Source organism: Ictalurus punctatus, chromosome 22, assembly GCF_001660625.3.
Source record: "Ictalurus punctatus breed USDA103 chromosome 22, Coco_2.0, whole genome shotgun sequence".
In the NCBI taxonomy this organism is placed as follows: domain Eukaryota; kingdom Metazoa; phylum Chordata; class Actinopteri; order Siluriformes; family Ictaluridae; genus Ictalurus; species Ictalurus punctatus.
The window spans coordinates 11,259,976-11,287,505 of NC_030437.2; the positions used below are offsets into that span (position 1 = coordinate 11,259,976).

Consider the following 27,530-nt stretch of genomic DNA (forward strand, 5'->3'; position numbering starts at 1 on the left):
TCAGCATCAAATGACCCTAACCAGTAATTAGCCACTTGTCTGTCTGCTGCAAGAATACCACTGGAAGCAATGGGGGAGTTTCTTGCATCCACACTCCCCCACCCACCTCTATATGAACATACAGTGAAACAAATTAAAAGAAAACCACACAATTTAAATTCAAGTTATGAAATAACTTGATATCAGTTATCTACAGTTATCATGAGAACTAATTTTAGAACCAAATATCTATGATATCTAGAGTAAACCATCTAAATTCCTCAAGTACATTTATTTAGTTTATCAGGATTGTATTTAGACTTTATACTGTATGCCCTTTGACAAGAGGAATCCATAAATTACAGTTAACTCTCTTACCAAAATACGGCCATCTGTCCACCGGAAATCACTTTCAAACATCTTATCGTTCAGTCCGATCCACTGGTAGTCATGGCCAAGGCCTGCCAGGAAAAAAAAGAGCACATGTTGGTAAATTCTTTTGCCATATTAGGCATGCCTGGTCAGTATTTATAAATAAGGGAAATTTTTATTAGCCTACACATCTCACTTCCTCTTTTTCAGGCCTGAGATACCTATTCCTCACATCGTCTGTTCAGTAATCAGCTTGTGTTCTTTCTTGACTGTGTAGTCAAATAATACCTTCTTAACTATATAGATGAAGATGTTTCCACTATTCCTACTGTCTGGGCATTTAAAGCCCCGATGTGCTAAGTATATGTATATTTTTGCCACTTTGGATATATCATATTTAAATTGGAAACTTTTTATTTTGGTATTTAAAATGTATACATATGAAATTGTATTGGTTGACTTGTATGCATATTCCGTGTTAATTATTCGCTATTGACTATTCATTATCATATTTACTTCATATTTATCATATTTCATATTTACTTATTAGTAGTATTACATGAGGGCAACAATGACAAAATTAACTTTAGAAAGTTTTAAAAGCAAATAAGAGCCTCCACACTTACGGTTGATAAACTGCTGTTCTTCATGGGACAGAATACTAGTAAGATGACCATCCAGAAGACGACATTCACGCTCTGCTACATCCCAGGTGCGTCTGTGAGGGAAATACCTGTAGCAATGGCCTTGAAACTTATGCCAACCATAACTGCACGTTTCTGTGTCTGGAAAAAGAAAAATATAAAAGTATGCAACAGAAAGACTTGGTTTATACAGTAAATTGCTATTAACTTAAATTTATTTAAAACCTATCAAGAGTGCTGAATGCAACGATATAACTTTGAGTAAACTGGTACTATAAATCTGACTATGTTTCATGCACTAAAGTTTTTGTCCTTTATTGCTCTTCCTGAGGGTTTGTGATTTTATCTCCCTTTCATCCTTCTAGTACACTACACACCACTACACTAAATGAGATCTGTGAGAGCAAGTTAAGTTCCTTAAATATATGATTCAACGCTGGAAAACAACATCTTAAACATTAAGTATAAATGCTCAAGAGGCCACTTTGCCTGCTATCTTCGTGTACAGCGTTTCTACAGAGACAGATGTTCAAAACATTGCTGCAAGTGAGTCATGAATATAAACTATGAACATGTCACTTTTTTTCTTCTTTTTTTTTTACGTTTGCAAATGAGCCATAGGCAATAAATCACTGTGGAGGTTTCTGGACCAGCTCAGGGCTGCACTGTTTCCTAACTTATTTGAAATGGCATGGATTTACCCTGGCAGAAACACTAATGATCAGTAGTTAATCACTGATATGGCATTTTAAGGAAAGATGCTGAAGGAAAACCCATGAATTTCTGCAGTTTTAATCTGGCAATGCTTGCAATAATGTACATGAGAATTATTAAGAGTTTTTTTTTTTTTTTTTTAAGGCATATTGAAGTGTTGTCTAAAGCTGAATTCTAGTTTGATAAACTAATGATCTGCTATTACAAATGGCATTCTAAATGTTTGTGTTTGATGAGGATAATAATTTCTAGCGCTACTGATTCATCTATCTTGGCCTAAACTCTGGTTCATTTCTGGATAGTAAGAAACATAAGAATCATGAGCAGCTGTATGTAAGCATTCAGACACCCAGAATGAATCACCCCTGTATAATTTCAGCAACCAGAGAGTGTTACGTACATGGACAGTTATTATAACATTGTCTGAAACAGGAGCTCCAAAGGTGATCGATATGTATGTACTATTATTCTTCTCTAGCAGTTTTATACCACTATGGTATTGTTTACTAGGTATTTTTGATTAAGCCCTGTGGAAATTTGGGTCTTCATAGATGACTTCAGCATGTTAGTGATGTTTTCCTAAGTACAGTGTGAATCACTGTTACCAAAGAAATATATCCTTACCTTCTTCACAGAGAGATCCTCTGTAGCTTGGTAGACAATCACAATTAAAAGAGTTGATCCCATCTACACAGGTACCCCCATTTCGACATGGGTTGGGGTGGCACTCATCAATATCTAAATAATATGAATTAAATAAATAATATCTAAATTATATGAATGAGTCAAGATTTACACTACTGTCATTCAGGGGAAAAAAAACCTTGAATAATACATAACTATTCACTGATTAAGTTAAAAAGTAAATCATTGCATATTCATGGATACCTATTTCACAACGGTCACCAGTGTACCCGGGTAGGCAGCTGCAAATCTGGACATTACCCCTTTTCAAACATGAGCCACCATTCATACATCCATCATCAGAGCATGAATGGACATCTGTAGTTTAAAAAGAGAGAATGGACATAGCAATGATTAGATGGCTCCATATGAAGTAATAGCACATAAGCATACTATAGATGATCTGAGAAATACTGATAATTTGGTCTTCAAAATAGTGTCATACCTGCAATATCATATGGCTCTCCAATAACTGTGTATCCTAGGTCCATGTTCAGTCTAGGTCTTTGTGTTCCATTCAGTGCTTCTGGATTAGGGTCTGAGCTCTCAACCAATATAGTGTCATCAGAAATATCTTTAGGAGAAGCTGTTGTATCAGAATGCATTTGAATTCCATCAGCGGATGATGTGGTGTAGTCTGTACTCTTCAGAATTGCCATTGCAGTTTCCTCAGTTTGACCAAATGTTTTTTGTTCCTCTGACACATTTAACTTATCTACAGATGAAGTGAATGAATCATAAGAGTCTTGCATTGGTGATGCTGGTGATGTCTCATCAGATGACGGTATGACAGTGGTTACCTCTTCTTTGTTAGTTTCATAAGTAAAGTGCTCCAAAGGTGACACAGTGGATAACCTCTGTAAAGGATTTTTGTCTGAAATGTGTGGCCATTCAGTGCTGCTAACTGATGTCTTACTCTCATATACTGGAGTGTTTTCAAGGGGAGTCTTACTCTCAGGCTTTGAGAAAGTCTCAGAATCAAACAAATCTGGTACTGATTCTACTAAAGAAGGTTCAGATATGGCATCACCATCCATTATTGGTATGCCTTGAGTCGACTGCACACCTTGCTTTGTGGGTTGGGTATACTGAGTATACTTGCCGTTTTCTGAAGTGGACATAAACACCATGGGAATAGTTGTTGTTGTTGACAAATCGTCTGCTGCCGAGGTATCTTTAGTAGGCTGGGCTGTAAGTGTAATTTCAAACACTGCTTCAGGGTGGACCCTTGATGTTGTGAGTATTGGGGGTGCATAGGTTGTACTATCAGTTTCTTTAGATAGTGATACCAATGCATCTGAATGAGTGGTGGAAAAGTCTCTGTGATCTGTTGACACTTTAAAAGAGACAGCTGTTGATACTTCAGTGAAGATTTCAGAAAACATATCACCTGAGCTTTCCTCTGATAATAATGGGCTTGATGTCTTTCCTCTGGTTGAATCAAATAATGGCATCTCTGAGCTTTTTGTTACTGTCACTGTTGTTGGCCTATCATTCACTTCAACTCTTTCAGTTTGCACTAATTTTGTTACCTCATATATGGTGGTTGGTTGTACTGTGACATCAGATTGTGTAGCAGTTCTAACACTAGTATTACTCTCAATCTCCATGTTTGGATGTATGGTGGTCTCAATCTCAGTTTCTGATCTTGGTTCACCATGCTCTGTAGCCTCTGCCATACCAAGTACATCTGATCCACTAGACACTGTAAGTTCTGATATGAGACCTGAGCCTTCCTCTGTTACACTTCCCTGGGAGACTAAAATAAACACTGATTGTTTAGAGTTGGTGGTCTTATCCATATTATATCCAGAGGTTGCAGATACCATTCCATGTAAAGTAGAATTAACATCTGCTGTTAAGGTTGTGGGTGAACTTGTATCTGTAGATGTAATGACATCTGGTATTGAAGTTTGCATTCCAGAGTCTTCAGCAGAGACATGGTCTCCTGAGAAATTATCAGTCAAAACAGACGTCAACATAGAATGTGATGTCTTGGGCATTGCCTGTGTAGTTCTAAATTCAGACTGTGATGTGGTAGAGGTCACATGAAAGATGGTCTTAGGTTGACTGGTGGTTGTATGGCTGGGTTTAGGGATGATGTGACTGTGCTGACTGGTAGTGGAAACAGAATCAGTGGTGGTAAATGTAGGTTGATTTGTGCTGTAGGTATCATGCAAGGTGGTCTGACTAGGATAGGATTTTCCAGTGTTGTAATGTGTAGTACTATGAGCGGAATACAGGGTTGTTTGAGCAGAATTTGTGGATGTGGATAAGTGTGGCATCATCTTTGAAGGAGCCACAGTTTGAATGATATCAGCAATGATATCTACAGAGAATGTTGGTTTTGTTTCTGTTTCCTCAGCTTTTACTGAGCTGCTTAAATCTATGCTTTTAGCTGTTGACCCTTCCAATGATTGAGTAGGCACGTGTAAATCTGAGGATGGTAAAACAGGACTGTCTGTTCCAGAACCTTCTGGTTCCTCTGTCAGTATGCTGGAGGATTGAGGTGTCATGGTGACAGCTGTTATGCCAGCTGCTTCCTCTGTGATGATAGTGGAGGCAAAAGGTGATGAGGGTTTCAACACTGAAACAGTATCTGCATCAATGATTATATCATCTTTGTTGATAAATTCTTTTTTGGTGCTATGGTCTCTCATGCTGTCTGTAACTGTTGAGAAAAGTTCATCTTCATCTTTTATCTCTTCTGTGAATATGATAACAGGGCTTGTAATTGATTTGGTATCATGAAGTCTTGCGGTAATTTTGCTAGATCTGATCTCATTGCTAGATGGGACAATTGTTGTAACTTCTTTATCTGTACCATCTTGGTATATGACAGAGAAAACTGGAGTAGTCACATCTGTGCCCGTCACTAATGACTCAGGTGAAGTTTGGACACTGACTTCATCCACAAGTGTAGTATATGAACTCTCTATAGGCAAACTAGTGGTTAGGGAAACTTGTGTAGAAATTTCTAAATTGTCTTCTGTGGTCTCAGTCTCAAAAATCTTTGTTGTACTGTGGGACAACTGAACTTTTCCAGTAGCTATGGTGGATGTGGCACTTTGCATAGTTGCTCCTACAGTGGCACTTGTAGATTTCTGCAATTCACTAGGGGTATTAACTAGCATTTCATCACCCGAACCTCCATCCTCTGTAAAAAGTTTCAGTGTCCCTTTGTCAACATCTGTTGTTGAAACTAAAGAATCAATGTCAACGTGCTTTGATATCAGATAGATTGAATCTGTTCCTGGCGTCAGTGTCACACTTGTTACAGTTGACTGTTTACGCAAATTATCTTCATTTGTTAAAGAATCCAAATCTGTTGAAGTAGGAACAGCCAATGGCAGGTCTTTGATACCTATGTTCATTGATGCATTTGTTTTTTCTGTTATTATATCTGTTGTTGGAGCTTGTGAAGGAGCAGCAGACTCAATAAGAGCACCAGAACTTTCATCATCAATGCCTTCATCTTCAGTGCCTTCAGATGTAGTATCCTTCATGTCACCATGAAGATGAGATGACTCAAGGACAGTGGATACTAGATCACCAGATCCATTATCATCAGCACCTTCAGTTTCAATAGTAGTGTCCTCTGTGTCACCACTACCAGACTCCAAAGAAGAAGACATCAAATCTGTTTGTGCTGGGCTTGAAGGAATTTGTGAAGAAGATTCTGATGTTAACTTTGTGGAAAGTGTAGCGGATTCAACATCTGAGTAATCTACTGTGCTCTTTGCATAACTAATTTCCGCCTCATCAGTTCTTACAGAATATTCTTTACTTGCTTCAGTTGTTTCTGACATATTGTCAGCAGATCCTTCAAGTATGGAAGACTCTTGATCTTTGCTTGAGGCCCCTAACGTTTCCATATCGATAGCGGTTGACATTAAATATGTGGCATTATGTATACTCTCTAAGTGAGATATTTGAGACGTACTTAATGAAAAATGGTCAGCGGTTACAGTTGAACTGCTAGTAGTTGTGAATGTCTCTCTGACACCAAATGTTGTAATAGAAGTTGGTGAGGTGACAGATACAGTGTTGAGGATGTCTTCATTCTGGTCCCCAGAACCATCACCAACTGTAAAGGCAAGGATTGTACCTGTCACTGTTGAGTGGGCAAACTCTGATGATACCTCCATAACAGTTGAGTGTACTGCCAACTCTGTTCCCATAATGGCCCCTGATTTTGTTGTTAATACATCCTTTGTTAATGGAACTTGTGAAGGAGGAGTGGACTCAACAACTGTATTAGAGAAATCACCAGAAACACCATCCTCAAACTCTCCACTTTCTTCACCAGAACCCTCTGAATGTGGTATCTCTTGGGTTGGAGCTGAAGTAATATGTGAGTCCTTGGAAACTATATTTGAGATTTGAACCCCTGAGTTTTCTACATATCTAGTATTGAAAGGTGACTCTGTTTTGTAATGGCTAGTTCCAACCATTGTGCCAGTTGTGTTTTGGTTGAATTCACCAGTGTCTGGTGTTATTCCTATCTCTATTGAGCTAGACTCTATTGAGATTGATTGTGCATGGTCAACTGTAAATGTTCTTGTTGTAGTAGTAGAAATACTTTCTTTTGCTTCACTTTGTGTCGATGTTCTTGTTGTCATGTGCTGGTCATCTGTGGCTATACTATGCACTTGCATAAAAGAGGCTGTGCTCAACCTATCAAGAATGTTCTCACCAGAAATATCATCCTCTAATAAGTTTGAGGTGACATCCTTACTTGTTATGGTTGATGATGGCTTTTCAGTCTCTGCTCCATTTGTGTGATGTGTTTCCACTTTTAGTGTAGTTACATCTGACAACAAAAAGGCAGGAATCAGTGTGGATGCATGACTTGTCGTCATTGTACTTGTTGCTATAGTAGTTTCTTGCTCTCTGGTAAGCTCATGTGTAGAGGGGACTGTAATTGGAATACTGAATGCAATGGCTGGGCTCTCTGATGTTCTCTCCAATAATGTGCCTTCTGAGTGAGGTAACAGTGTGCCATCCCACATTGGTATTGTGGACTTGAAATGATCTCTGTTAGGAGTTGTGGATGTTGTGGCAAATGCATCAATTATTTGATTACCTGAACCTTCTGTATCTTGGAAGAGCAATAGTGACTCTGATTTTGTACTTGGCAAACCTTGACTTATGGACTCAATAATACATTTATCAGTTGTTTTCTTCTCTGAGCTCTCTGTTGAGGTGACCATTTCAGAGGCATCAATAATATGCACTGCAGATGTCTCTCCTGCTGTGTGTCTGTCAGGACTCTGATCACCTGAGCCTTCCTCTGACATCACATATGGAACTGTGGCAGTGAAGGGTTCTTGTATGACTTCTTCAGAAATGTTGCTACATGGCACCGGTTCCGTTGTTGTCTCCATGTAGCTACTTGAAAAGGCTGAAGGAGAAATAGTAGCCTGATTTGCTTCCGTTTCCTCTGAAAGAGTCTTCACTGACACTGTTTCATCAACTCTCTGAACTGTATAAACAGCTGTTGTGGTAATATTTTGTTCAGAGTGGGTTGTAGTATGCAATGGAAAAACTGTTGTCAATATAACATGCGACTGATCTCCCGAGCCATCAGCTTCAGAAAATGGAAAGGTTTCAGAATGTGTACCTGATGACACATATTTACTTGTTTTCTCCACTGTAGACACAGTGCTTATAGCTGATATTTCATTTAAACTTTCTTCTTCTTGTGTGGAGAATAGGTTTTCTGAGGAATCAGTAATATTAACTTCTGATGGTTTCGTTAATAATGTTTCTTCTGTTTGGAGCATCATAATTTCTGCGTCCAGAGGTGTGTGTGGTGATGTGGCCTCAAAATCATTTGTCACAGTATGCTGTAATGTAAGCTTTGTAAAAATCAAATCATGGGGTTCACCACCTGATCCTTCTTCTTCAGTTATAAGCAAGGATTTTAGTGAAGTAATGCGTTCTACGTCTGGTGAAGATGTAACCATAATTGTGCTTTTTGAAATAGCTTGTTTTTCAGTGTGTTCAGGTGTGGACATATTGTCTGTCTGATGTGTTGCAGACATGGGTGTGTCTGAAGTAAAAGCATACTCTTTGATTCCCAACTCTATTGTCTGGTAGTTTGAGGCTGTGTAGGTAATATCTGTGGTGTCAGTAAAAGAGGGCAGTAATGATTTCTTTTCAGTGGTTGCAAACATTGTATGGTCTAATTTGTCGCTTTCTGTTGCTTGCAATGTTGCACTTTCCTGTGTCACTTGTACAATTTGAATAGTAGCCGTTTCCTGCCCAGACCCATTTTCAATAGAAAGAGAAATTTCCTCAGTCGTGTCTATTGGCTTAGAAGGTGCCACCTCTGAGATAGCTGTTGCAGTTGTATTTGTTGGGAACACAGATGGCTGATGTGGTTTTAGTGAGAAGCTTCTTTCAACTGTGATACCAGATGGAGTATTTGGTATTAAGTTTCCCTCCTCTATGAGAGTCTTATCTTCAGGATCTGGCATTACAAATGATGGAGGAGTGGACTCTACACTTATTTGTTCTTTGTCATAAACATATTTTGGCTCCACTGTGCTGAGGGAAATGGACATTGAATATGTTACATCTTGTGTTGCACCAGTGTCTACCAGTGAGTAATCAAAATTGGATGTTGTCTCTATTTTTTCTTCTGTTTGTGATAGGTTTTGAGAGGATACACTCTCAAACACATCTCCTCTTGCCTCTTTATCAGCATAAGACTTCTCAGGCTCAATGGTCACCTCATGTTTGCCATTTATAAAACTAAGTGTTGGTGTGGAGGTGGCTGCAGGAGAGGAGAAGTCTAAAGTAGCCTCTTCATGATCCCAAATAGGCTCACCATACACAGGGGAAGGAATGCGATCACTGGGAACCTCAGGAATAATAGGAATCTGGGGTATCAGATGGTCCAGTTGAACTATAGAAAAAAAGATGTAAAGTCAAATGAGTAATATATAAAATTCTTAACATTGATTAAAACAAGAGCAGAGGTTGCAGATGAAGACACATCAGAGTTCTGCTTTCTCAGCCTCCATAAGCTGAATAGCAATGATGACTCTGTTTCCATACTATGTGTCTGGTAATTAATGTAACATAAAACAACCCTGGTCATGATCATAAGGGCAGTTGAAGTCAGATACAAATACACCCTTGTGCTCAAACCATTACATCAGTAACACAAGCACTGCTGAGGCAACCGTCCAGACACCATTTATGACCTTAATTCATTTGCTACTTCTTGTGTTGTGTTTGGTAATAACTATGTGTTTCTTACTGAAAAATAATATATAGTCACCACAGATATGTTGTTCAGTGTCAACTGACATGAAATCAGCAGCATAAATAATATAAAGGGTACATCCTGTATTTTCAGTGTAATTGGCACAAACTCATTCTTGACCACAACATTAAAATGGATATAAATGTTTAATAAAATGATGCACAGGGTGTTTCAACATTTTCCATTGGTAAATCTGGCTGATTACGATGTCAAGGGGAAAGCCAGTTATGGCCAATAAAAAGCAGTAAACACTTTTTTTTTCTACAAGCTCACTGTTCAGCTGTCCTTTCAGAGAGGGGAGACTTTACTCTGGTGGTGACATCAGTCTTGTTGTGGCGGCCAGTCTTTACTGTGCTAATAAGCATCTGTGCTTATTCAAGTAGTGTGCCAAGATATTTTTGTTTCTGCCAAGTCTCCAGAAACCAGAAAGAAACTGTTGTCTCTTCCACTCTGTGTCAAAATGAGCTGTGTAAAACCTGCCAACTAACAGCTGGCAGCTAGAAGTGTTAGATCTATTTCTAAAACTATTAGTATAGCTAGATAAGTGTAAATCTTGTCTAAAAGCCTCTCAGTAACCTAGAAATATTTAACATGTGCATAAGGTCAAATTTAATTCTAGGATTGAACAAAATACTGTTGCCTTGCCATCTCAGATGCTTTGTTTAAAAACAGCTCAAACAACCGTTCATAATTGTATGGAAAAAAAAATAATTTCTCATATAGAATTGTAGCCATTCATCAAAGAATATAGAAAGCTATTTATATGGAAACATTCATGCATCAATTGATCCATTTTCTGTACCACTTATCCTATACAGCATAGTGGGGAGCCTGGAGCCTGTCCCAGGGGAATCAGGGCACAAGGTGGGGGACACACCCTGGATGAGGTGCCGACCCATCACAAGGCACAATTGCACACACAATCATGCACTCATTCACAGACTGTGGACAATTTAGAGATGCCAATCAGCCAACAAAACATGTCTTTGGACTGGGGGAGGAAACCAGAGTACCCAGAGGAAACCCCGAAAACACAGGGAGAACATGCAAACTCCAAGCACACACAGTGGAGGTGGGAATCGGACCCCTGACCCTGGAGGTGCGAGGCAAATTTGCAACCAAAAAGACAATACCCCCCCCCACACACACACACACACACACACCCCTCACCACCACCCCCATGAGCCTCCCACTCGTTACTGACCAACGAAGTTTGCACAGCAACCAGAAGGACAAGCTCATACCAGTCTTTAAATACAATTGAAGCAAATGTACACGATGGCAGGATTTTAAAGTAGCTGAATGTGGTTTCACACTACGTCTAGACCATGTCTAAAGAGTGCTTTGATTAATCTCAGAATATCTGTAACAAAGCACATTTACAAAATGATCCTGTGGAGAGACCTCATCAAATCTTCACATAAAACCAATGAGGCCTCATTAAATCAGGTCTTTAGCATGGCAGTGAATTTTTAATGTTGGCCTCCTCTTTACCAGTCCTCAGTACAGGGTTGATGAAGACATTACTTACCTTCCCTTATTTATTTATTTATTTATTTATTTATTTAATTTAATATTAGTTCACTGATGTAATAGGTGTATATGCATGGCTCAATGAAATTTCATTTAAGTGCTATTAATTTAAATGATATTTCATTTAAGGGTATTTTATCATGCTTTTAATTTTCTATTTCAGTTGTCGAATGAATAATGTTAATGTTTAATAATGGCAATGTTTTGGTTAATATGATGCACTTTCCTGCATTAAAAAAAAAGAAAAAAAAAGAAAAACATTCCCATGGTTTGATGTATACACTGCTATCATCTGCTACACTTACATCTCACTTTAGATTAATTCATACCTATAGCCATAAAAAAAGGTCTTCAAAAGATAAGCAATCTATCAGATTAAGATCCTGTTTCCTTCCTTTCCTGTTTTCCTATGGCCTTTGTGTGAAAGAAACACTTTTCACAAACTTTAAGGGAATGATATTAATACTTCGTTAATAGAATTATAGTTATGTACGTATGTAATAAATGCAAGGTCAGAATTGTTTGACACAAACCCCACCCTAATTCTCATAAATACATTTATATATAGCTCACCCTACAATGCATAACTCTTGTGCAATTCTTTAAATAGCACTTCTGTAGTTATGTTTAAGGTCTACATTAAATCCTCAATATGCAGGCATAAGTCAACTCCCCATAAGGTGAATCTGGCAGATTTTGCAGACATTCAGCACCCTGGAGAGCACTGTCATAAATAATATTTAGGTTATTTATATAGCCTTCTAAAGTTTCAATTATTCTATAATTAGATTTGCTCTCACCAATAAATTAAATACTTTCGTGGATATAAGAGTAACGGTATAATAAGCAAAAAATAAGAACGGCCTTACCTGTTTCATTCTGCTGATGAATGTTAATGATGATCACTTGGACAAATGGGTTATCTGTACAATTGTTCTTGCTTTTTTGAGGAGAACGTGTGATGTCTTCTGTATCCTTGCCATTTGCCACACTTTTACTTAGGCCTTCTAGACTACACAATACTGATTCTTCTACAGTTGACTTAGTTGTATCTGATTTCTCAGCCAGTATTTCACTGAGTGCAGGAGTTGTTAGCCTCTTAGGCATGGCAACCGTAGATGATGCTGATGTGGGAACATCAGAATGAATTGTATCGGGTTGTATTGTATAGGTTGTGAATGGGACAGTTGCATCATTACTAAGTCCATCTGTGGTATCTGAAAGTTCAGTGAATGTTTGTGTGGGAGGCGGTCCAGCCATAACTCCAATTTTATTGCCTTTCTCACTGCTGTCATAATCACCAAACACTGTAGCTTGAATTTCCTCTGTAGGGCTTATCTCAGTTATGGTGGTAAGATGAACTGTGGTGACGTTAGGCAGAATAGTGTCATCTTTTGCTGTACTAGATTGTGAAACCTCAATAGTCGTGCTGATTAACTTTGTGGGTTTTACTGTCAGATCAGGGGTAGTGTGCATGAGATCAGAGGCTATATCTTTTTTCTCATGTTCCAGAATAGATTCCTCTGTTTTACCCAGTGCAAACATTGACTCTGTGCTTGGAGAGGCTGAGATTAAAACATCAGGTGGAATTGTACCTATTTCAATGTGTTTGTTATCTTCTGGTTTGTCTGAAGGAATCTCAGGAAGAGCAGTACCAGCTGTTGTGGTTACTAAGTGCACTCCATAATCTTGAGTTTCCGACACAGTCTTAACATCTGCAAGAGTGGTTACTGAGTCATGGACTTCTAAATCCTCTGTGATAGCTGTTACATGTTGGCTACTTGGTGAGTCAGAACTGCTTGATAGGGCCATGCTGGTGGAAAACATGAAAGGCGAGTCTGTCAGGGGATGGTTCTCAGAGTCATCTATGGTGGTCTGTGAGTAAATGAATTCCTTTGGCTTGAGGGCGGACTCAGATTGAGCAGTCTGGACTGTGGTTGAAGAGGCTGTAGAGGGTGAGGTTGTGGTGACACCCTCAATTGTAACATCCACCCTTGTTGTCTGGTTGAGTAGAAACTCATAACCTAAAGTTAAACACAGAAATATTCTCTGATCTGCTGCAAATGTCTCAAAAAAGGTACAGCTGTCAAACATAAAACAGAAGAAGAATACATTTGTTCTTCTAGTGAATGCATTTCCACTAATCACTCTACATCATACATGTGCCTCAGTACAAAAGGCCGAATGACTAATAATTAAGAATACATGATGCACCATTGTGTTATAGGAAAATAATCCACAACAGGTTGGTATAAAACAGAGTTACTGTTAACATCCCAAAGTGAATTCTTTCCAAAAACAGCACATCTGTGAGACAGTTTCCTGTTATACTATGGTTAAATGCTTGACTGAATGGTCTGATTGGTCAGAAGATGTGCATTATTTCCACATAAAAGCACAGATAGTTCTGGCTGTAACATGAACGGCAGCTTAAATTAATGTGCTTGTTCTAATATGTTATTGTTTATATAGTAACAACTCATACACAGGGACTTGTACAGCAAACAATCCGCATAATCTATGACTAATTAATTTAAAAATTGTGTTGTTGTTTAACAAATTAATTCGTATAATCACTGATGTGGTATAGAAGGTTAGGACAACATTTATTGAAGGAGTCTCAGTTATAAGCACTCTCAGTCACGCTTTCTGTTTTCTCTGTTTGTCAGAGGCTGTGTGTGTGTGTGTGTGTGTGTGTGTGCATTGTTTTCATATAGCAGTACTGTCAATTGTGTGTTATTCCTTACATATCACATACATTATGGTAGCTTTAAACAGTCATTATCTCACCAGCCTCTTCATTCTTTCTTGATGTTAATAAGACAGCTTGTATTGTTACTGGGAAACCAGAAAGCTCATACTCCTGTCCTGAAGTTCATCCCATAATGGAAAACTTAGTTACAGCTTTAGAAAGGGACCAGTTGAAATCAGTAAGTAATTATACCCCCTATCTGTGCAAATTAATATCAGCTGGGTAAGTAAATTGATGGTCTATAAAAATGCTTCTGTGTGTACCAAAGTGTCACACAAAAAAATCTCATGATGGGTAAAAGCAAAGAGATCTCCCAAGACCTTCACAACCTTATTGTTGCGAAACATATTGATGGAATCGGATATACATTTATTTCAAAACTTCTGAATCTTCCAGTAAGCACCATTAGGGCCATTATCCACAAGTGGAAGCAACATCCCTCCATCATCAACTGGCCACGTACAGGAGCTCCTTACAAGATTTCTGACCAGGGAGTCATAAGAACAGACAGAAGAGTAGCCCAAGAGCCAAGGACCTCTCGGAAAGTGCTCCAGAAACACTTGGAGGCAGCAGGTGCCATCATCACAGAGAAAACTATAGGAATGCACTCCACCGCCTTGGCCTCTATGCACGCACACCCCACAAGACTCCATTACTAAAGAAAAGCCATGTCAAAGCTCGTTTAAAGTTTGCTACAACTTATTTGGACAAGCCTATGAAATACTGGGAGAGTGTATTCTGGTCAGACGAGAGCAAAATTTATACTACACATCATGTCATACTACACAACATGTTTGGAGAAGAAATGGCACTACACATCACCCTTAAAACACTATACCAACAGTGAATTTTGGAGGTGGAAGCAACATGGTGTGGGGCTGTTTTCCATCACATGGTACTGGCAGATTTCATATAATTGAAGGAATGATGAATGGAGCCCTTTACTGGGTGATTCTTGAAAAGAATCTGCTGCCATCCACCAGGATGATGAAGGTGAGACGTGGGTGGACCTTCCAGCAGGATAACGATCCAAAGCATACAGCAAAAGAAACTCTCAATTGGTTTCAGAGAAAAAAAATCAACATGTTAGAATTGCCCAGTCAATCACCTGACTTGAATCCAATTGAACCAAATTTAAAGACAATATGTTTAGAAGAATTAGCCAAAATCACACCTGAATACTGTGGCCAATTAATTGCTTCATACAGAAAGCGTCTCGACGCTGTCATTACAAACAAAGGCTTCTCCACTAAGTATTGAATAGATTTCAGTTAGCGTGTTCAATACTTTTTTCCTGTGTCATTCAACTTTATTACACATAACTTTATTTATGGATTTTAATGTTTGGATTTCTTTATATGTGTGGATTTCTTGAGTTAATATGAAAGTCTGGTCAAAATTTCATGTGAATAGCCTTACTGGAAATAGATTTACTGAAAAAAATGTTGACTCCTTCAATACTTATTTCCCCCACTGTACATCAACATAGCAATGATTATATAGTTTCTTCTGGCGTAGTGGTTAGCACATTTGCCTCACAACTCCAGGGTTTGGGGTTTGAATCCCACCTTTGTGGGAGCTTGTGTGTTCTCCCTGTGCCTCATGGGTTTCCTCCCCAAGTCCAAAGACATGTGTTGTAGACTGATTGGCATTTCCAAATTGTTTGTAGTGTGTGTTAGTGTGTGATTGTGCCCTGCAAACGGTTGGCCCCTGCCTTCTCCCCATAGTTCCCTGGATAGATTCCAGTCTCCCCCATGACCCTGTGTAGAATAAGTGGTACAGAAAATGGATGGAAAAAAAAACAACACATTTTTTTCTCAATCCATTTATTATTGGGCTTAGTTTATGTAGAATGTTCACCATTCAAGTCCCTCGGAATGAGCTATTACTACAGAAACGATAACATATTAGAACAAGTGCAATTAATATAAACCTGTGATTTGCTACTGCTGTCAGAGTTGCTGTATAGCAACTTAATTACAATTTAATTTAACATTTTTTGACCAATCAGATTAGATAATTCAACAGCGCTGTGGTATAAAGCCTTCTATTGAGCAAAAGATTACAGATATTACCACATTATCAGTCAAAATGGGAAATGGGTTGTATGTGTTCATTAGGACCTTCTGTAATATTTACATCAAGAGTTAACCAAAACAAAAAGTGATTTTTAATAGAAGAGTATATTTAGTTTTGTGTATAAGCTTTGCTCAAAAGGTAATCTTTAACACCTGCTTACATTTACCTCAGTTGGGCAATCTACATTTCTTTGTTACTACCATTCTATCCTCCAAGAACACCATTTCCCAGAATTCTATATCGGCTCCCATGCCCCCTCTGTTCAATTCATTTAATTTCAGCAGTTTACTAATCACACTCACCTGCATCTAATTTACTAATCACCTCTTCAGCCTGAAATACCTCCCAGTTTAATTAGTCTAGTTTTTCCCTACAATGCTAAACTTTTTATCTGCAATTCTATATTTAACTTATTATATCTCTGCTATCTTGTCCAAGTCTGACAAATACTTTATATAATCATTAAGAATTTATTATGGGGGAAAAGCAGTTTCTAAATAAATTATATAATTAAAACAGACTAACTGCAAAGGAGGCTATCATAGTAAACCGAGGTCCATAAGGCTTTGGCTATAACTTACTAGGGTTCTCATAGACTCCGTGTGATCTATTTTATCTGTAACAAATAATAAAGTCAGGTGTGGCAACTTAAAGCCAATTCACACCAAAAGCTTTTATGTGTCTGTTAGTCACTTATAAGCTTCTATTTTAACCAGTGTTTAAATTCATTTGAGCTGAGAGACACACACTCAAAACATTCTCTCATTGTTCTGCTGAGTCGTTCTATCCACACTTCATAGAGAGCCATCCAAATCCTTTATAAAATTTCATTATTAAAACAACCAATTTATTTATAATTTGTTTATAAAGATCATTCTCAATTGGATTTGTACTTCAGACAAGGTCATATTGCCTCTCCTGGGTTCTGCTCCACTTTCATTTTCTCTTTCTCATCATGATTTATGCTTTTGCCCACTCTCAAAAGATTGTCTTTGAAATGTTAAAACAACCCTACATACTCCTTCATATATGAAATCGAACATATTTTTGATGTTGAAGCTGGTATTAAGCTTAGTATTGTGGTAATGGCTTTGGATATGGGACTTTGGGACTAATTGTCCTGTGACATACAACCCCAATTCCAAAAAAGTTGGGACGCTGTGTAAAATGTAAATATATATAGAATGCAATGATTTGCAAATCTCATAAACCCATAAGATTATTCACAATAGAATATATAACATGTTTAAACTGAGAAAATGTACCATTTAAGAAGAATATAAGATAACTTTGGATTTTTGAATTTGATGGCCACAACACATCTCAAAAAAGTTGGGAAGGGGCAACAAAAGGCTGGAAAAGTGTTACTAAAAAGAAACAGCTGGAGGTTAATTGGCAACAGGTCAGTAACATGATTCTGTATAAAAAGAGTATCTTGGAGAGGCAGAGTCTTTCAGAAGTAAAGATTAAAAAAAAACGCATCTACAATTTGTGGAACAATTTCATATAAAATAATGTTCCTCAATGTAAAATTGAAAAGACTATGAATATCTCATCATCTATAGTAGATAATATCAACAAAAGAAAAAATCCAAGAAGCTGGAGAAATCTCTGTGTGCATGGGACAAGACTGAAAATCAATATTGCATACCCGTGATCTTCGGGCCCTCAGGTGGCACTGCATTAAAAACAGGCATGATTCTGTAATGGAAATCATTGCATGGGCTCAGAAACACCTCCAGAACTCATTGTCTGTGAACACAGTTTGCCGTGAACACAGTTCACCATATGTGAACATGATCCAGAAATGATACAGTCTTCTTTGGGCCAAAGCTCATTTAAAATGGACTGAGACTAAGTGGAAAACTGTTCTGTGGTCAGACAAATCGAAATTTGAAATTCTTTTTGGAAACCATGGATGCCGCGTCCTCTAAATTGAAGAGGAGAGGGACCATCCTTTTTATCAACGCTCAGTTCAAAAGCCTGCATCTCTGATGGTATGGGGGTGCATTAATGCCTATGGAATGGGCAGCTTGCACATCTGAAAAGGCACCATCAATGCTGAAAGGTATATACAGGTTTTAGAGCAACATATGCATCCATCCAGATTCCATCACATCTTTACTTCTGAGAGACTCCGGTATATTTACTCAGTTTAAACATTTTATATGTTTTCTATGTTCTATTGTGAATGATATATGGTTTTATGAGATTAGCAAATCATTGCATTCTGTTTTTATTTATATTTTACACAGCGTCTCAACTTTTTTGGAATTGGGGTTGTATATTAATTTGTTTTATAAACAGATGTATTTTGTAGAAAAACGTATCTATAGCACTAATCTTGAATCTAGTTTATATAGTGGGATTCCATACCAAAGGGAAAATGCACTCTGTGAGCATGACCACAGCATGTGAGTCATTCTGTCTATTTTCATCTTTTACCTTCTACAAACTTTCGCTTTAATTCCTGTATTAGTCTTATTGGGTATATTTAGCCACTGACACTACACATGAGAGGAGCTTATTTGATATTGCAACAGCACATCTAACCACACTTCTTAATGATATATTCACTCAAACCAAATCCCATTTGTCTCATTGGTGCTCTGCACCACATTACCACATGTGGCGAGGCTCAGGAAAAGACCAAAAATGTACTATGATCCTAAGAATAATGTATCTTTTTTTTTCTTCATTTAGCTAATTTAGTTTGACAGATTCAAACTAGACATACAAAGTCTCTTTATTTTTAGCTATTTTACTTTTCTTGCTCTGCTGCTTAAAATGACTGACCACATTTGGCTGAACATTAAATTAAATGAAATACAAGATCTTGTAATGTTTTCAAATAATCACTTGTATATCTTCCCCAATGTTTATGCGTATGGAAATCTCTCTGCTGTAATGTGACATGCCCTGTAGCCAACTCTCCAGCTGTTGTGTATTAAGTGCAATACCCTCCCCCTTTTTTCCAGCTATATCTGATGTAAGGTGCAAGTCATTCTTTTCCTTTCCAAAAAAAAAAAAAAAAAACAGACATTGGTCTGTTCCAGTCAAAGAGTATTTAAGCTTTCACCACTCATTTTTGGGGGATATGGCATTATAAGAAATAAGAGCACTCACTGACCACTGTGTAAATGGTGAACAGCACTTAAAACCACATGGACCTGAGAGTGACCTAAAACAGGCCGAACAAACAAGCAGGTCACAGCGTCCTGTTTTAGGGTGACCCCTGGGGTCCAATACTTCACAGCAGGCTGTCATTCTGGATGAGCGCCTTGCCTAGCAGGAGGCGAGTTATCTAAATTAGCCTCAGTTGAAAAGATAGAGCCCTCATACCAGGTCAGAGGTCAGCAAGACCTGTTAATTTGGGAGCCATAGTGGTAGCTCCATCCATTATCTCCAAGTCTGTCCTGATAACCATGAGCATGGGTGACAAAGAGTAGGGAGAGTCTGGTTGAGGAAATGAGAGGTGGACTGAAGAGTAAAGCTTAAAGAGTGAAACCTAAGCAGTTTCTCACGCTGTTTAAATACGTGAAAAGGGCTCCAGGGCATCCCAGTGAAAGTACATAGGATTGCAAAACATTGCTGTTTTGAAAAAATGCCACCAAATTAAAACTGAATTGAAAAATGTAATATGCCTTTGTGTCAACTTTTTCTACGATTATTCATCACTGAAGAAGTCACATTAGTCCTAAATGGATTATTTTGTGAGATTAACTCCATGCAGTGATATAATGCCTGAAGAAGTTAGCCTAAAGAGAAATGAGTTAAGTTTCCTGTAGCCAAGCCCAATTTGGTTTCCCAGGAAACGAGTAGAAACCCAAAGTAAAATGAAGTGAGGTCAAGGACCCACTGCACAGACACACACACAGTCTATTAAAACTTGTATAAACTTTTCCAGTTCCTTGTAGTCTCAATTTACGTAAACTCTCTCAATTTAACAAACAATGTGCTTAGATGCGTACGCAGTCTCAAGCTTCTGCCTGGATTTAATGTTACTGATGTGGGAAAGGAGAGAGTTACTGACTCAATGAAATGCACGCCAACATGTGTGTGTGTGTGTGTGTGTGTGTGTGTGTGTGTGTGTGTGTGTGTGTGGGAGTGTGAGTGCTTGTAAGGGTGGGGAAGAGATTACGTACACTCTAAGAAATGACATAAAGAAGAACTGGGGCTCTGGTTAAACAATTGTCCTCTGTTTCTTCTAAATTCTACATGTACTTCTTCATGCACTTACTGGCTATTAGCTCTTATGTGGTACAACTATAATCAGAAGTTCAAATCCTGATGCCACATTGATTGCCAAGAGACTGAAAGTATTGGCCTCTTAGACTGGTTGCACAATAGGAATGACTCAGCCTACAGATGTGAATTCTCTATGACTAAACTGGAGGAAAACTGGGTTTTCATAAAAAGAACAGTGGATATTGTAGAATGCAAAAGTTAATACCTATGTAGCAGTAGGCTCCCAGTTTCGTGGTGGGGTCAGGAAAGCCTGTCTGGTTGCGGAACTGGTACATGGTGCGAACTCCAAGCAGACCTCCACCGCATCGTGTTCTGGGTATGGCAACAGGGTAGCGGGCACTTCCGTCAGACAGCCATCCGTAGTCACAGCGATCTAAACCTTTTCTCCAGGCTGAGTGGAGCTGACCAGGTGAGGCCAAGGTAGCATTTCTTTGCTCACACTCAGTCTTTGATTCCTCGAATGTCATCTTATTTGTGGTAGGTGCAAAGAATACATCACCTGTACGAATGAATGTATATTTGAGTAACTATAAGTGTATCCATCACACAGTAAAAAAAAGAGCTAGAACCACTGTAAGTGAAAATTGTAGATTTTAAACTTTATAAGAACCATTGAATGAAGCATTGAGTTTAAACAGACACTGTCAGAGATATTATCTAATCAAATCTAAATATAACAAATCCTCATCCATGCATCACAAGTGTAATCAGAATATTTTGCTGAAAGGATAATGCTCTCCATATGCGAAACTTGTGGTAAATTAAATACAAATGGAAGAAAATCAGCAGTAAAGGGTGTGTTTGTTTTTACCTAGATGTTTTATATGTGTAATACATAATCTACACCATGAATATCCTCAAACATTTTTTCGTTAATTATTGGAGAATGTTACAAACCACAACAAAGAAAAGGCTGATTGTTTTAACAATAAAAGCACCGGGTGTTAATTAGTGAACATTTGTCTTTGTCCACATTAGGCATACTACACTTCCTCCAAACATAGGCGTCTCTTAGAATTATTATATTATGCTAATGTATGGCAGACACAAGAGATATTCTAGCTATTTGGACATTTGATCAGTGGTGCCTACTGTTTCAAAGCCTTCATATACACATGACTGTTCAGTAAGTCATCCTACCCCCCACCCACGTTAACCGTTCCTGTATTTCCAACTAAAATTGCAGGCAATATTTAACTCTTCCAGATACACAGGTTAATACAACAATATCAATGTTATTGCCTCCAAGGCATTTGTTGTTGCAACAATCAGGCAGAAATGAACCAGTAATCGATACAAAAATGGACTTCACTGATGTGGTGCCAGACATAATGCAAAATTGTTCTGGAAATAATTCTAGACCCAATTCGCGTTTTGATTCCTGTAACTGTACATAACTGTTTAACTCATTCTGTCAATAATGTGCTAAAGAACAACAAATAACTACTTTGGCTGCACTCACACTATCAGTGTTGTTGCCAGGAGCAATAATGTTTATTAGAGCACATAACCACATTCTAATTATTCTACCAAATTCTAGATTCAAGGCTTTACCTAGATGGAATTAATTTCTGACAATCAATTGATGACATATTCAAAAGCAAAGCTGACTATGAGGACTGATGAGTTTGCATATAGTAAATGGTTAGTCCATGGAAAAGATCAAGGACAGTAAACCTTTTTGCACTTTACTCTTACCCTCAAGTTTATCTGCATAGCAGAACACATCATACGTCTCAGTGGGCATTCGAAGGCCATATGACCGGACACCAGGTTTTCCAGGCAGGTTCCCAGAGCAGCCAGGCCTTGGGTTAGTGATCGGGTATCTACATTTCCAAAAAGAGAAAATCTTTGCATGGCACAGGCTTCAAATAGCAGCTTGCTCATTAAGGCTTCAGAGCCACATCTCTGTAAAGCTTTGTACCATATAAAGCACTACAAAATAAGAAGGAATGTCTGTAATCACAACATGGCATTTGGCCATTTCCCAATGCTTAGATTAGCACAATATATGTCATGTATTCTGTCACATATTGTTATTTACTTAAGCGTTATACTTCATGGTAATAATAGTAATGGACTTCATCAGTGTACTCTTACCTCACTGTCTGATCTGCTAACCAACCAGCATCACACTGATCAAAACCATCCTCATAAGCCGCTTTTAGCTGTTCTGCTGTGGCAATTGTAGCCCCGACACTTCGACAGGTCTCCACAGCGTTGTTGTAGGTCAAGGTGTATCTACTGGTCTTGGGACGATAATGAAAGACAACACCTAGAAAAGAGAAGAAACAAAGTGTCACTGGTAAAGGTGGTTGCACTAAGATGAATATCTGACACAATGACAGTATGCTTTCTACACTTAATTTTGAAGACAGATTTTAATCTTTTTAGCCATATTAAGAATGAAGTTTACATGGGTCACTATAAACCATTAATGTGATGTGTCGAATTCTAGTGCGTGGGTAAAGGAACTTTCCATCCACCCTAATGGTGGCTTCAAAATAACAAACTAAGTAAAAGAATAAAGTCTCCAATTAAAACTGTGGAGACTTTGCTGAGAGCCGGTAAGTGCTAAATAAACAATTCTAGCCTATGCCGTCCTTTCACGTGGCCAAAAAATAAATCAGTTCTTCAAATGGATGTTTCAGAAAACTTTGCAAAATAATAGATAAGTCAAGTAATTTAAAAAAGACTATTAGGACAAAAGTCTGCAGGAGAGCCTTTTGTAGACAAATAAAGTAAATGTCAAGTTTTTAATTACTTTGGTTAAAAAGAAGGCAGTGGGTTTTAAAGCTTCGAGTTAACGATGTGTAAGCCCTTAAAGTCCTAGCTTGTTATTTAGGTAATTTTAACTTAAAGCATGTAATAACAAACATAATTTATTCAGTATCTACAGTGAAATTAACAGGAAAGACATGCACTTACAAGAATTATTAATGTAAAAACTGATTTAATTGGGAAAACTGAATGAAAATAATTTAACACATTAATTAGATACAGAAAAAGGCATATATGAAAAGCATGGGCAGCTGTCAAACCATCTGTTTGTGGGGAATGTTTTCATTCAATCTTCAGGCAAGAATTTTGTAAATTAAGAATTTAAGAGATTTAATTTAAGACGTTACATTTATACTGTAAATTTTCAGTGATTATGTGTGTACCAACATAATCAATGTAGCACTGAGATACACTGGTGATCATTCATGGACACTGCGGTGTGCTGTATTTGATAGGACATTCTCTGTTTGTCTCATCCTACTAGCTTAACTGTGGGAGTGCAATGTTTCTAGTTTTAAAATCATGCTCCTTTTTCAGCATGTATTAACAAAATTCAACAACTGGCCTAAGTCTTACATTATAAGTGAATTTCAAGTGAATTTCACCAGGTGTGGGAGGTAGAGATTACATTGAAAAATGTATCATAATAAAAAAGGGAAATGTAATGAAAGGGTTAAATGTTTCATTTAACAGATAAGCATACCTGATATAATTTATTAAAAACAGAAGACATAAACCATCACCCACCACTGACATCCAAGCTGACCATGTCTTGAGTGTCTTCAATGCCATACATGACCTCACAGCGGTAAGTTCCGGCATCGCTAGCTCGCAGTTTCACAACAGTCAATGAAGCATCCCCGATATCCTCTGGGTGACTCGGCACAGATACACGGCTTTTGTAGCCTGACCCAATTTTAATGACACCATTTTGAGCAACGATTACTATGGACTCCACTTCACCCTCTACCCTGGTCCATTTAATGCGCAGATAGTCTGTTCCAGGGGTCGTAGCATTGCTGGGAGATGCTGTAGGGAGGGTGGAAAAGTGGCACGGCAAGACCACCTTTCCTGAAAGAGACCCCCTCACTGGCTGCATCACTATTAGTGAGCCTGAAGCTGAAAGAGTTAAAAACACACTGCATTAGGCATATATTCGAAGCCATCCTGAGGACATCACAAGCACTTTGTGTTATTTTTCCCTGCAGAGTGATGTCATTGTGGATTCAAAGTGCACAGGCATCCGTTAGACAACAGCAGGAAGATGCAGAGCATACAAGCATGCTGTGCACAAGGCCAAGCATTGTATTTCCTAATTAAAATAATCTAGCTGGGATGCACAGTGGGATGGAGATATGAGACCAACAGATATGAGGAAAGGGGGTGGGATGTCTATTCTCAATTCAATATGCTGAATTACTCTTTACTTTGCAAAGAATTTCTGGGTAGCAGTCAGTCTTGAGTCATGACTTTTTCTATCTTCCATTTATAAGAATAAAAGTGGCAGAAAAACTTTTTATTTCATGTTATATACTCTAATATATAAAGTACCAAACTGTACCTTTCCTTGTTGCAGCAGTGGTACCGTTAAAGGGACCTGTTTTGTACCTTTGGTATGCAATTTATGTATTTATTGTAAATAATTTAAATTATTTACGGTACATAATTGGACACTACTTTAAAAAATCATTAAAGGTAGACCACATGCATTTCCTAGATATATACTAAAGGTACAAAACATGGACCCTTGATGGCACCACCCCAGCAACTAAGAAAAGTACAGTTTGGTACATATATTGAACTAATTACACAGTGTTCTTAAACCACTGTTCTTTAATTGCTGTCACTGTAAAATAATTTCTCACTACCTTCCATATTAAGTTAATATTGATATTGGAAAATACTGTCACCGAGATCTTGTTTTTAAAGCAAATAATCAGAATGAAATCTAAACAAATTTCAGCAAACACAGGTTATGGTGCACAAAAGTAGAGTGTAAGTGCAGACATTGTATGATGCAGAAATATATTTCTCTTGTGGGAACTATATAAATATTAGAATATTTCAGTGAATGGTTTTTGCGTAGGTAGGCAGCTACGTAATCTCACAGAGAGAGCGTATTCTTCTGATATACTGTCAGAATACCAGATATACAGTGTCGATATGGAAAAACATACTGCAAGATTTGGGAGACGGAAAAGCCTATTATGGCATGAATAATGGCCAAACCAGGTGATGATTATAAGGAGTATTGAAGATACTCGTGATTGAAGATAACAGAAATGCATGCACACTACAGGGACCCTCTTTTCCACACAAAGACTGACATAAAATACTGGAAAATTTTGGGTTAGTTTTAGGTCTTTTGTCTTTTTTTTCCAGTGTAGTTGGGCTGGAAATTTTGCTCAGACCTGGCAAACCTGGATCTGAGAAACAGTGTGGAATGCTTGGGACAGGTGGGATAACCCCTGAGGGCATACACAACAGTATGCACAGGGCCTTTCTATGTTATGAGGTGAGCCCATCTGTTTTCACCAGACAGTTTCCTAATTAAAAGGCACTGGGTCCTTGGAAGGCCATTCGGCAGCACATTAAGATTTAGCTAAAGTAAGAGACTTTAGCTTTGTGGGAAACCAGATGCAATAAATGATTTCCTCATGAATGGATGTAGGCTACATCTTAGAAAGCGAAAAGAATTACTTACCCAGCGATGTGCTGTATAGGCACAATAACCACAGTATATGTTTTATATTCAGAAGCATCTTCACTCTGGAGGATGGGGAGAAAACAGCCCTGCTGGGGAAAAAAAAAACAGAAATCATCACAGAAATTCTAATGGCTTCCACTGCAAATGCCATTACAAACCATCAGCCAACCATTATAATTACCATTATTGGCCCTTAATGGTATCCACTAGACATAACATGCCACCAATAGAAAGCAACAAATTAGCTGTAGAGACTCATAGAGACCATTACAATTTCCATTAAAACCAAAACAATTCCCATTAAAACCATTACAAATTCTATTAGGGTTTCGGTTGTTTTTTTCAGCACGGAGAAAATGAATAACTGGAAACCACACATTCAAATATCACCTCAGCCTTGAGATTCAGTTTCCTCCACATTTCCTGACTGCTATAAAAAAATAATAATAATAAATAAACACCATATAGCCTACCTAACGATAAGGAATATTCAACCTGTCCGTGGTTATTTTCAGTGTTTAAACAATTTTAACGGTCAAACGCAGGTCGCTTCCCTTGACAATGTGGGTGGTAAAACTGGGTCTTGTGTTGTCGTAGCCCCCTGCAGGGAAACGGGCAAATTTCTCCAACAGACAAACCCCTCTGGAGGTCCAACTTCAGTGCCATTATTCTTTAGCTTGTGAATTAAACTTCGAGACACTGAGCTCATAGTGGCTAATGATGAAAAGGTGTCCTTGTTTATACTTTGTGAGAAAATGAAAATGCTATTGTTGTTTTTTTGGTTTTTTTTTTGTTTGTTTTTTTTTAACTGAAAACGGTTGTCCTAGCTTAATGAAACTTTTTATGCCATTTTTACAGACAATGAGGTGACAAACTAGCCAAATATAGTAGTGGGAATAATTCCACCACTTAATCGTTTGCATTATTGACTCACGTTTTAAATGTGTGCATTTTTAAATGAACTGAAAACGAGGTCAGGGTTAACGGGGCATCCTTCACAGACTTATTGATGCAGAGTTTAGGTTGAGCGATCTGAAATCTGAAACACAATGAAAAACTAAACGACTCATGCACGTACCTTTTTAATAAAAGCGTGTATAAGTCCGAAATCTGTTAAAGGTCCTTAAATTTCCAGTATGAAGCACACGGTATGTCCAGAGTCCATATGAAGCTGTGCACAGGAGTGTGTCCTCTTCTTTCTGCTCCTCGAGGTGAAGGACTGCTTTCCTCCCAGCGCCTCTTTTCCTCTGGCCAGTGAGCGACTGCGATCCTTACAAGAAGATCAGAAGATGAAGTTCCACTACTTCTCTACACCCACGGTTACGTCGTCAGGGATGGATAGGAGGGGCGCAGTGATTACCCGAAAAGTGAGTGGACATGTGGGTGGGGGGACATTTGAGTTGGAGGAAGACTGAGGCACACGAGACGACTGGCACGTCTTTACATTAACGATGCTGCGATCTCTCTCTCTCTCTCTCTCTCTCTCACTCTCTCTCTCTCTCTCCCTCCCTCTCTCTCTCTCTCCCTGTGTGTCTGTCTGTCTGTCTCTCTCCCTCATTCTCTCTCTCTCTCTCTCTCTCTCTCTCTCTCTCTCTCTCTCTCTCTCTCTCTCTCTCGCTGTGTGTGTCTGTCTGTCTGACTCTCTCTCTCTCTCTCCCTCTCCCTGTGTGTCTGTCTGTCTGACTCTCTCTCTCTCTCCCTGTCTGTCTGTCTGTCTCTCTCTCTCTCTCTTTCTGTCTGTCTCCCTCTCTCTTTCGCTCT

At 38.4% G+C, this 27,530-nt stretch overlaps 1 protein-coding gene across 4 annotated transcripts in view; it reads right to left on the bottom strand.

Annotated features, from left to right (window-relative positions):
- The window catches only part of vcana (versican a), a 33,670-nt gene extending 6,395 nt beyond the window's left edge, over nucleotides 1-27,275 (bottom strand). Inside the window, exons 1-12 of one of the 4 annotated variants that reach the window (XM_017452370.3) lie at nucleotides 26,848-27,275; nucleotides 25,767-25,855; nucleotides 23,810-24,181; nucleotides 22,382-22,556; nucleotides 21,980-22,107; nucleotides 20,487-20,780; nucleotides 12,072-13,226; nucleotides 2,839-9,306; nucleotides 2,598-2,711; nucleotides 2,334-2,447; nucleotides 978-1,136; nucleotides 358-440 (exon numbers count right to left, since the gene is read on the bottom strand). In XM_017452370.3, coding sequence (XP_017307859.1) covers nucleotides 358-440; nucleotides 978-1,136; nucleotides 2,334-2,447; nucleotides 2,598-2,711; nucleotides 2,839-9,306; nucleotides 12,072-13,226; nucleotides 20,487-20,780; nucleotides 21,980-22,107; nucleotides 22,382-22,556; nucleotides 23,810-24,181; nucleotides 25,767-25,824 — 9,120 coding nt within the window. In that variant the 5' untranslated portion in view covers nucleotides 25,825-25,855; nucleotides 26,848-27,275. Of the gene's footprint in view, nucleotides 1-357; nucleotides 441-977; nucleotides 1,137-2,333; nucleotides 2,448-2,597; nucleotides 2,712-2,838; nucleotides 9,307-12,071; nucleotides 13,227-20,486; nucleotides 20,781-21,979; nucleotides 22,108-22,381; nucleotides 22,557-23,809; nucleotides 24,182-25,766; nucleotides 25,859-26,242; nucleotides 26,782-26,847 lie in introns of those variants that run through there. The other 3 variants (XM_017452369.3, XM_017452371.3, XM_017452373.3) reach the window with 3 other exon arrangements.
- Between the last annotated feature and the right edge of the window lie 255 nt (nucleotides 27,276-27,530).